The following is an 11,404-nucleotide window of genomic DNA, read 5'->3' as shown; positions in this document are numbered from 1 at the left end:
TGAGGGAGGAGAGCGGGGCCCAGACTGTGCTTCCTGTCTGCTTCAGTGCAGCCCGAACCCTAACCCCACCATGCCTAAGACTCCTCTCCACCGCTGCGGGGCTCAGGGCGGCTTCCTAAATCTGCTACATTAAGTAAAACTTAAGCACTGAGGTATGCACTTGGGATGGGGCTGGGGATTTTTTTGTGCTTTCCTATCCCAAATTGTCCAGTTGTTGATATTTTGGTTTCTAGAACTATCTCTAATGTGTCTGTTATCATTACAGTATGTTTAATTTTGTATATTTTTAAATAACTTTAAATTTTAAAAATGTCTTACAAAAAGAGCTCAGCCACATAAAAATATTTAATATAGAGAACATCAAAGCACCTTTTGTCAGGAAAAGTATCTATGACATATATCCAATTAAATAAATCCAATCTCTCTTTACTTGAAAAGAACTGTTTGAATACAAAACAATAAACTTCAGGCCCTAATCTTTAAAAACAACAAACTTTAGCTTCATTCAATGTGGAATAAACCTATTAAACAAAGAAATGACTGTTCTTAAAAAGTAAATAGTCACCACAAAATTTTCAAATTTAAAAATAGCACCAATAGTAGAAGGGGTTTGTCTTTTTTTCAGTTTAAAGTCCCTAAACAAGTGATTTACCAAAATTCATGCAAAGTAAATATCGAGTGATTGATTTTTAAATCCCTTGTCAACTAGAGTGGGAAATTAAAAGAAAGTTAAAAAATAAGAAAAAAAAGAAGGAAGAAGAAAAACAGTAATTGAAGAATTAAAAGGCACAGTCCTGTCTATACACAGAGACAAACCCTGCCGAGTATCTGGTTTGCTGTCATTGTGTCACCAGTCAGCGACCTCAACCACAAAGGGTGTTTTTACATCTATCTTGCCACTGTTGTGGATGGAGCAGTTGGTGAGCGGCCGGTCATGCCCATCAGTTGCTTGGAGCTCTATGGAGTGCACCACTGTCTGGTGAGAGAAAACAGAGGTGTCCTCAGTTCCGAGTAGAGCTATAGCAGTTGAAACAGGCATCAGACCACCCCAAAAGCCCCACAGCGAAATACATTTTATCATTACAAAAGCCACACAAGTGTGCAGAATTCAGAATCTTTACATAGACAGTTAACAGAACAAGATTCGCCCACTATCTTATTTCTCATAGGATACATTATTTTCTTTTAAAATAAATATGACAGTCTAAAACAATTAGGTATTTTGTGAGCACCTATCTATAATAGAAAGCATTTTTAACATTGTTGGATTGGGGGGTGGGGTAATAACCTGGGATAGAACTCAGAACTTCATGCTTGCCAGGCAGCCACTTATGCTGCTGAGCTAAATACCCAGCCCTAGAAAGCATTTTTAATCAACTGCTACAGCCCAGCATAAGATTAACATGGAGTCAAGAGTCAGTTTTAACTCCCTACACCAGGTCTACATCTAATAAAATGAGCAAGAAAGCAGATTCAAAAGTTGACCTCATTCCAAGTTGGTCTGTTTCAAAGGTTTTCCAAGCCATGAATCTGTAGGTGAATCCTATACCCCACGCCACAAAGGCAGAAGGGCCCCTTTGCCGCAGGGATGGCTTACAGAGCCACTGTGCTGCTTGGGTTTGGCATGGAGGAGGACATCGCAGACTGAGGAAAAGGCCTCTGAACGGGCGGCCCAAACAGTGAGCGTCCAGGTCAGTTCCTGGGTTTTGGCTGGGCAGAGCCAAGCAGCAGGTACAAGATGCAGAAGCACTGCCAGGAGTAAGACTGGCCCATCCATGTCTGGCTAGGAGTCAACACCTCCCCCGAACACGCAGCAACTGAAATGTGAAAGAGGGGAACCAGGGAAGGACAGCCCAGGGTGACCAGGGGCTAGGCTGGGCAGACTTCCTAGTGGCCAGTTCCAGAGCAGAGTGGCTCTGAGCAGCTGGAAGAAATACTGAGACACAGAGACAGACAGACAGAGAGGGAGATGAGGTGTCTTAGATGTTCTCCTATGGGTTATGAATTAGACTCCTTGCTCTTCTTTAAGGAATAATAGCAGACAGCGGCATAAGCGCCTGCCTTGCAAGCAGGCAGTCGTGAGTTCGATCCCTGGTACCGATAAAAACGAAAAAGACAAAAAAAAAAAAAAAAAGGAATAATAGCAGAGACTTAGTCTCCGAGTCAGTGCTGGCTGCTCGACTTCGTGTTTTTGACTGTGACTTGGCATCTGGACTGCACCACACAGGCTCAGGGTGTGCTATTTTAATTGTGGTAAGAAACATGTGACATAAAATTTGCCATCTTATCTACTTTAAGCACACAGCTCTCTGGTGTTAAGTATATTTACACTATTGCACAATAAATCTGCACGATTTTTTTATCTTGAAAAACTGAAACTCCATATCCATTAAACACCTCCTCTCCACCAGCCCCTGACAAACACTGCTCTGCTTTTCTCTCTTTATAAATTTGACTACTTTAGATACTTCAAATAAGTGGGGCATTTGTCTTCTTGTAACTGTCTTATTTCATTTAGGATAAGATCCTCAAGGCTTCTCTGTTTCAACACATGTCAGAGGGTCTTTTCTTGTAATATTCAACAATGTTCCTGGCATGTACATATGAGGCCCTGATTTTACTCGATTATGTTAGATAGGGCTATTTATAGCCACTGGTAAAATAGAGCACTTCTCATGTTAAGTCCCTGGCTTCTGCTCTAATGCCCCTAACAAGTAAAATGCCACGTTGCATGTCATTTACTCATTTTTGAAGAGGCCAGATATAATAATAGATCTCTAACAACCCACTTTAAAATTTAAACAAATCAACTGACAGTACTGTCACAAACATAAAACTTTAAAAAAGAAAATATATCCAGTTACCATCCCATCAAGGACTTTTCCGAACACCACATGCTTGCCATCCAGCCAGGTGGGCTTGGTCAGGGTGATAAAGAACTGGGAGCCATTGGTGTCCGGCCCCGCATTGGCCATGCTGACCCACCCGATGCCGTAGTGCTTCAGCCTGAAGTTCTCGTCCGGGAACGTCTCGCCGTAAATGCTCACACCTGAGTGAGAAAACAGTGACGCCCATAAACAGGTGCCTGATGAAAGTCCCTCTATAAGGGAGGAGCGCGGCTTCAGGAATCAGTCACCAGAGCTCTATTGGAGGCGGGAAGGTGGCGAAGATGGTCAAACACGAGGACAGGACAACATTAACTTCTTAAGGGAAGCAGAGAACCTGGGCTGAAACGAAATGTTCTCACACAGCACCAGAGGGCGGACACCTTCTGGCCGCAAACTTCTCAATGGGAGAAGTCAGTGATTTCACCTCTGAAAGGGGGACAGCGCAGGATGGTGCTCCGAAGCCAGAGGGAAAGGTGCTGAGCCACGCTCCTGGTTCTACCTGTGCCTGTGTTCAGGCTCCTGTCCTGGGTCAGTCCTGCATCAGCACCACACCAGGCTGCACCAAGCGCTGAGTGCACACCCTCAGCCCCTCCGTACCACAACCGCCCTGCAGAAGCGGCCTTCTCCACACTGTCTTATTCTGGGAAACAAAGTTACAGAACTTAAATCTGGAACCCCTGATTTTCCAGCGCTACGGCTGGTGTCCCTTCTCTCAGCACCAGAGCAGTAGCGGCCGATCGAGAAGCCATTAAGCACGGTAACTCCCCAGCCCAGCACACAGAAGGTGACCGAAACGGGGAGCTCGCGGGGATTAATTTGTACTGAACGACAGGACGCACGTGGTGTGGAGTCATAGCAAAGCAGCAGGGACAGCAGGGACCCATTCTCCGGAAGGATTGTAGACTGTAACACTCCGTCTCAAACACCTGCAGGGCCTGTCCTGCCCATCACCCCTTCGGCCAGGTTTCTTGTCCCTCTGCTGGTTGCTAGCTTCAGAATTCTGGCTCAGTTACAAGGCCCAGAAGAGGCCATAAGAGTCAAGCAACTCAGAAGTGATTGGTCCAGGATGTATCAGGTAGCCTAGTGGGAAAATTCTCTTTCTGCAAAACTCAAGAGAATTTTAGAGCAAGGCTCACACAAAAACTGGGTAGCAAAGGTAGATAGAATAAAAAGCAGCACCAAGTACAGCTCAGGTGCTGTTCTAAGTCAGACCACGTGGCAGGAATGGCGATGCTAGGGCAGCAGGATTTTCCCGAGAGCTGCAGCAGCAGCCAGGCTCCCTCCGAGGGAGATTCTGCCCACAATCTAGAAACACGGGAACCATTTCTCTGCTCCTCTCTATATCATGGAGCAAGAGCTACACATAATCTTCCCAGAATGCCTGGCAAACTAAAGAGCTAAACAGCAGCTGTTTTTGCTACAAATAAATAAACCATGCAATGAACAGAAAAGGAGCAATGATGCCTGCAAATGGCCTGTTTGTATAAGAAGTTAGCAATTCACATCCACCAAAGCCAGTGTTTCCTGCATTTGAACCCTAAACGTGAGTTAAATGTAAAGTCCACGTAGTTACATACACGCTCTGTCTGGGCAAAGAATTCTCACTGCACTTTAGCAAGAAAGTAGTCCATGGAACTGGGTGGCTAGAACCCTCAAGGAGAAACAATAAACTGAAGGCTATTTGAAACTCCAGAAATTTAAAAGTGTTTGTCCTTTACTGAACTTTTACTTTGTTTTAAAAACTCAGTATATTAACTATGACTGAAATTTTTATCACTAGAAAAGGTGACAGTGCCAGGTGTGGTGGCACCTGCCTGTAATCCCAGCCACTGTGGAGGCAGAGGCAGGGGCTTACAATTTTGCAGTCAGTCAGAGCAACTCATTGAGACTCTGTCTCAAAAAAAAATTTTTAGAAAGGCCTGGTCATGTAACTTAGTGGTACAGTGTTTGCCTACCATGTGTGAGATCCTAAGTTCAATGTCTAATATCAAAAAAAAAAAAAAAAAAAAAAACCAAAGCAACTAGCAAGCAAGAAACTGGGCCAGGGATTCAGCTTAGTGGCATAAGCACCTGCCTGGCAATCTCGAGGCCGTGAGTTCATCACTAGTGCCAAAAAAAAAAAAAAAAAAAGAAAGAAACTGACAAAAGGAAAGCCTTCTGGAAGGAGGGGTGACATTCACAGTCATCCTGCCACTTAAATGCCAGCTTGTCCTGCTGGCACCGGGCCCCAGCCCTCCTCCACACCCACATGTGCTGCTAGTGACCAGCCCAGGGCGCCTCAGCCCTTTACCTTGTCTATCTGGTAGCAGACACTGTGCTATACTGCCAGCTACTCACAGTCTAGCATTTTAAATAAATGCATAATAGCTCCACTGCAGGCTGGCCATGAATGCCAAACCAATCCCGTTTAATTTAGGAAGTCTTCCCTCATTCTACCCACCAAGATTAGGCGAGGTGCTCAAAACTCTACGCTTCTTAAAGAGTCATCTTTATAGGTTTTTCCTTAAATCTGGAATTTCAATATTCTGGAGTAATACATTGGTGTCATCTCAGGTTTCAGCTTAGTGAGGGAGGAGAAAGGCAAAAGGACATGTTACCGCCAGTGCCGTCTCCCGCGGTGAAGTCCCCTCCTTGGATCATGAAGTCCTTGATGACACGGTGAAAGCTGCTTCCCTTGTATCCATAGCCTTTCTGAGAAGATAATTTTGAGTGAATATACAAGTAGAAATTACTCATACCCAAAGATAAACCCCCGCGTTTATCTGAAAATGGGAAAATTAAAAGTGTCTCCAGAACTTGACGAGGTCCCTGTATGATTTACCCCGACGTGACCAAAACAATTAACTATGGAAGTAGAATATAGGTTTAAATAACGAGAGACTAATCTGCATTTTCACTTGTTTCTTCCCCCATCTCTAAAAGTATAAAGGCACCAAGTACCCAAATAAGATTTTATAGGAAAATACAAGATGCCGCAGGTTCACTGACATAATAATTTCACACTTTTTTTCGAGAAGACATGTTTATACTTGACTCTTACAAAGGATACAGGCTTTTGCACCGTTAATGGAAACAGAACTCAAACCTCTCCTGTTGCTAGAGCGATGAAATTTTCCACAGTCTTGGGTACAACTTTTCCAAAGAGGCCAATCACAATTCTGCCCACGTCTTTGTCTCCAATCTTCACATCAAAGAAGACCTATTGGTAGTTGAAACAGAGTAAAAGGTTATAACTTGCAAAGGACAAAAACACAATACAGGTCAAAATTAATGTCTGAAAGACTGCCCTCAGCAAGCAGGGTACAGTTGAAATAACCTTGTAGGTGTGGTTCACTCACAAATAAGCATTTAGCAGACATTTACTGAATGCCACCTAGGAGCTAGGTGCTGTTCTAGGGCCTGAGCTTAGACATCGATTCTGTATCTGGAAGGTCAGCAGAATCCTACTCCCCTTCAGCCCCTGGCCAAGCACTGCACTGCCTCTTGCTCCCTGGCTTTACGGACGAAGCCTAGAGTGGCAGATGTTCTTTTAAAAGGTACTGCTTTCTAGTCTTGGCAGGAGAAAACAAAATGGTGGGGAGAGAGCCAATCATCTAGATTTAGTTTCTGCCATTTCAAACACTGCCACCCTCCCAGAGCCCTAGACAGACATCTGTTGCCAAGGGGCCATCGAAGACAAGAAAAACACAGCACGCACGCGCACACACACACACACACACACACACACACACGCCCAAAAGCCACCCCACAAAGCAGCGGCCCCAGCCCAGCCCAGCCCAGCCAACAGGCAGCAAACCCTGCTCAGGGCCTGACTGAGCTGCTCGCTCTGCGCTCAGACCTGGCATCTGCAGGCCATTCCCAAAGTCACACAAACCAAGTTTGTGCTTTCTGTCACATCTGAGAACCAAAGAAAGAAAACATCCAAAAATAAGTGTGTCTCAACTGTTTTGCAGACTAAAGCTCAGAAGTTCCCTTGGACTTTAAAAAAAAAAAGGTTCCATCTGAAATGAACTTAAACGCGTTTTGCTTCACAAATCACTGCAAAGATGATTCTGAGGCTTGAAAAGGCCACCGAGTCGAAGGGCATCCTATCAGCGAGTTTAGATTATATGAACCAATTTACTGTTTGAATGGGTAAAAAAGACATTCGAGAGATGGCTTTAAAAAATATAAGAAGGGTTGTCAAAGAAAAAAGATGTCTTGCAGTTTAGAAAAATCACTAAGTAAAGACTGTCAAGCTTCAGTCCAGACAAAGGCTTCTGCCAATATGTCAGTATGCCTGTCATGGGTGATGTGATATTTAGTGTTCTGGGTGGCATTTCACAATTTTCACACGACCAAGGCTGCAAAAGTTTTATTATTATTTACACAGAAGAGCTTTACAGAGTGTGTGAATAACATCCCTGCTCTCAGGGGGAGCTGCAGGAGAGACGTGCAGCGCAGAAAGGCACAGGACGCCTCAGCACATGGGCCAGGGCGCGCCCAGCTGGGAGCGGAAGGGCGGGCAGCGGGGAGGATGGGGTGGAATCCTCAACACCCTGCAGGACACTCGGAAAAGTTTCCCAGTTATGTCTATGAATATTTTTTTTGGTACCTACCGGGGATCAAACTCATGACCTTGTGCGTGCCAGCAGGCACTTACACCACTGAGCTAAATCCTGGCATGTCTATGAATATTTAGAAAAAAATAAAACACAGGAAAGAGCAGCATGGGGGGGGGGGAAATGCCTGTCACTCTGCATAATGACACGTATCATAGCACACGTGGCAATATGCCCTCCCCAAAGCAGAGTGCCTCCTTGAGGACAGCAGAGAGCATAGGGAGACAGCAGAGCTGGCTCAGTGCTCAGTGGGAATGACACAACCAAACCTTGTTTAGTCAGAGATACTTATTCCAGATCTCTCGGAAAGGCAATGCGACGGCACGAGCTGCACAGAGCACCCTGTTCCAGGATGCCTGACATGCGGAGACAGGGAGGCAAAGGACAGAGAACTCTGGGTGGCAGGCAGGAGATTGCCTGGAAGGGGCAGTCTCCAAGGTCGGGGTGGCACAGACCCCACAGGGCAGGCTTCCCAGAACCCAAGTATGGGCAGGAATGGGGCGGTGGGGGCTGCCCAGCAGCTCCAGGAAACGGAGAAGAGATGCTGGCTCCAAGGTGCATGGTCTATAACACAAGAGGAAGAGTCCAAACAGCACTGAAGATGACAAAGAGGATCTCACACCACGGGTGGTACTGGGGGGCTGGGAGGATGCGCAGAGGGCAGAGGCATTAAGGGGGAAAAGTGGGCAGGGAGGAAGCAGAAAGGAAAGAGAAGCTGCTCATGGGGTGTCCATGAGCTTCCCTGCCTCACCTTACATACTCATCCACCCCCAGTTTCCGGGTGGGGGAGGGGCCAGCCATGCGGATTTATCAGTGAGAAAAGCAGAGGTGAGAGGGGCCACCTGTTTACCAAGGTGTGCCATCAACACAGGAATCAAAATTTCAGCGCAGGGCTACCTGTCGTGTAAACTGTGGCTCTCCTGGTTCAGACAGGGAACCCCAAAAGGAAAGCAGCAGTGTCTTCTGTTCCCCACATTCCAGCACCAGGTCAGCATGAAAACAGGGGCAAAATGTTAAATGGTTCAAACTCAAGTGATACTGAGGGGCAAGGCACACCCTCTACGGCAGGCGGGGCTGCATGCTAAACCTGACCCCAGACTCATCTTGAGCCCACTGAGACCCCTGGGAATGAGGCCCAGCACTGGATAGGGTGGGCCACAGAGCTCCCACCCTCATGAAGCCCACGGGAGACGGAAAGCACGCAGTTAGCTTTCCAAACTTGATAAAGGTGGTGAGAAAAACAAAACGAGGTATATCAAGTGGCCGTGGGAGAATGGAGCCCAGAAAGTTCCTTCACAGACTGGGCCCTGGCTCCAAGCTCAGGTGGAGCCAGCTCTTCCCTCCCATGGCCCTGCTCCTGCAGCTCTGGCTGGTCTTCTCTGGGGGGCTCTCCTAGTGGTTCCGGGCCCAGACTCCAAACACTAGGTGTTGATAAAGCTGAGTGATGGCCTGGCCACCCCCAGTGATGGTGACTGACTCACTGGCAGGGTGAGTTTCACATCGGTATGTTTTAAAACACTTCCCAGGTGAAATTTGTCCCCAGATATAACAGGGGATGTGCTCTCAAGACTATCGATTATTAATCTAAATTCACACCTTCTGTGATCAGCTGTCTGCCCTCTCTCTGACTCCATCTAAACAGTCAGCAATTCCTGGTAGATCTCCAAATCCATGTCAAGTTCATTCTTTCCTCATGGTCCAAAACTACCACCCTCTCCCAATCTCCCTCTGGATGAAGCCCTCAATGGCCCCTCAGCGCAGTCCCAGCACAATTCCTCAAAATCGCTGTAGACCATGTTTCTCTCAAGCCGCTTCGGCGGCTGGCTGCACTCAGAATAAGATCTCAAGTTATAATTACAACCACCTCCACACCCAACCCAACCACAGCCTCTGCCACCCCGCTGCCGCCCCCCCCATCCCCGCACCTCATGCCACGCCTCAGCGACACCCACCTGTCCCCACTCTGGCTCTCCTGCCGGGAGGCCCTGCAGGAGCTGCTCCCTCTGCCAAGGAAGCTTCTGCCAAGCTGGGTCTCCCTCCTACATCAGGTGCTCCAAAAGGCACCACCTGTATTCCGATCATTTCCTTCAGTATCTCAGGGCTGGGTCACTTTTGCGAGCACAGTATCTGCAGACTGAAAGAACTCCGTCCAGCTCTGTGGCCTCGCACAAACCGATTCCCAAAGCTAGAACCGCCCGAAGATCCCGGGGATACTAAGCAGAACCCTGGCTTCTGAGGACAGTCTGACGTTGTCCACTTCGCCCGTGGCGTGGCACAGTAGCTCTTCTGTCCTCCCCTTGGCTGAGTCTGATGTTGCCAGGGCCCCCTCTCAGGGCGCCGCGGTCCCCCGTGCCTCGGTGGGTCTGCAACAGAACCTGAGCCCGTCCAGGTCAGGCAGACTCCGACCGCCCTAAGACAGGGCGCCTTCCCCCAGATTCTGGATGCCGGCCAGGGACGCCGGTAGGACCAGGCACAACACTGTGCCCTCTGGCGCTCCAGGATCTCCTAACCCCGGGTGAAATCAGCTCCAAAGGGAACCTAGGCGGCCCAGTCCCAAGTGGCCAGGAACCGGACGCAGCTCGGGCGGGTCCCAAGCTGCACCCAACAGCGCTTTCCACAGGCGCCGCCCTGGCCGGGCCAGCACCAACCCTGGGCCAGACGGGACGCGGCCTAGCACCTAACCCCGGGCTGGACCCTCCTCCCTTCCCGCGCCGGGAAGGCTCGCCGCACAGAAGGAGCGCAGCGCCGGACGCCCGCCCACCCGACTCCCGGGTTCTTCCCGCCTCGTCCCCGAGTCCAGGCCGCGCGGAGGGAGTACCGGAGGAGCAGCCCCGGCTCCGGGGTCCCCGGCAGACCCGCTCCGCCACCGCGAGCCGGTCCCTGCGCAGCGCTCTCTGTGGCGCTGGCCTCGGCTTCCAACCCCGTGCACACGCACCGCCCCGGGCACACGCACGCACACACACACACACCCCTCAGGCACCGCATCCTCGCGTCCGGCCCGCACGCGCACCCCGGAGTACACGCGCAGCCCGCCAGGCCCCGGAGGGAAGGCGCCGCCCACCCACGGTCACCTTGGCCGTCACCAAAGGACCTCGCCGGCGGACGCCCGAGGTCCCCGACGCGAATCCCAGCGCGCCGAGCCCCAGGCAGAGCACCAGCGGGAGCACCCGGGAGCCTGCAGCCATGGTCGGCGGAGGCGCTAGCCGCGGACTGCGCCTGCGCGCTGGGGCGGGGCGGGGCGGGGGCGGGGCGGGGCGGGGCTCAGGTGCTGGGGCTTAACTCTTCTGTTTTGGCTGCGGGGCGGTGGTTAGGGCGTCGCGGAATCTAGGGGTTCGCGGCATCTGCGCCATGAAAGTCTTTAGTTCACGCGTGTATTTGGGGATGACTGTGATCTCCGTTTACTGGCAGCTCTCAGCTACACCAGTCCAAAACCGCGGCCAAGGGAACGTGCCCCTGGGACCAAGGTAGTCAGACCGAATTTTAGTGCACAGTGCAAAGTGAGATTTTTGTGAATTTAAGGATTATGTGTAGGAAAAGTCTTTGGAACTTGGAGAAGTCTCCATTATCGTTTAAACTCAGGGAAAACTCAGATCGCAGTGCCACATAGGAAATCTGATCTCAGCTGTAGATGTAAATGCATGAAGGCATTTTTTAAAAAAGCACCGAAATATTTACAGTAGCTATGGTGAAAGAATTATGGGTTTTTATCATCTTCGTAATTTTGTTTTCTCAGATAGTCTACAATGAGCATGTAAATACTTTATAACTTAGGGAAAAGTCACTGTAAAACTCTTTGCTTTTGACTTAAGAATCAAAAGAACTTTTATATTTCACAAAAATATCTCTAAGATTAAAGTGAAGGATATTTTCTTAGGGCCCCCCCCCTTCAGTACCAGGGATCGAACTCAAGACCTT

General features: G+C 49.0%; 1 protein-coding gene across 1 annotated transcript; it reads right to left on the bottom strand.

Annotated features, from left to right (window-relative positions):
- Positions 1-327: 327 nt before the first annotated feature.
- Positions 328-10,714, bottom strand: Ppic (peptidylprolyl isomerase C). The gene is made up of 5 exons (XM_003477376.5): positions 10,561-10,714; positions 5,974-6,087; positions 5,486-5,579; positions 2,865-3,049; positions 328-976 (listed from the first exon to the last, which is right to left on the bottom strand). The coding sequence occupies exons 1-5, from the start codon at positions 10,672-10,674 to the stop codon at positions 848-850; spliced, it is 636 nt and encodes a 211-aa protein (XP_003477424.1). The 5' UTR covers positions 10,675-10,714; the 3' UTR covers positions 328-847.
- Positions 10,715-11,404: the final 690 nt, after the last annotated feature.

This window comes from Cavia porcellus, unplaced genomic scaffold, assembly GCF_034190915.1.
Source record: "Cavia porcellus strain 051 isolate PalLab524CR breed Dunkin Hartley unplaced genomic scaffold, mCavPor4.1 scaffold_21, whole genome shotgun sequence".
Classification (NCBI taxonomy): Eukaryota; Metazoa; Chordata; class Mammalia; order Rodentia; family Caviidae; genus Cavia; species Cavia porcellus.
Note: the sequence above shows the minus strand (reverse complement) of the source record. Positions and strands in the feature narration are given on the sequence as shown.

Coding starts and splice junctions, on each gene's coding strand:
- Ppic (XM_003477376.5), bottom strand. CDS start 10,674: ATGGCTGCAGGCTCCCGGGTGCTCCCGCTGGTGCTCTGCCTGGGGCTC. Junction 5,580..5,973: donor TCGCTCTAGCAACAGGAGAG/GTTTGAGTTCTG, acceptor TTATCTTCTCAG/AAAGGCTATGGATACAAGGG. Junction 3,050..5,485: donor CGCGGGAGACGGCACTGGCG/GTAACATGTCCT, acceptor TTTCTCACTCAG/GTGTGAGCATTTACGGCGAG.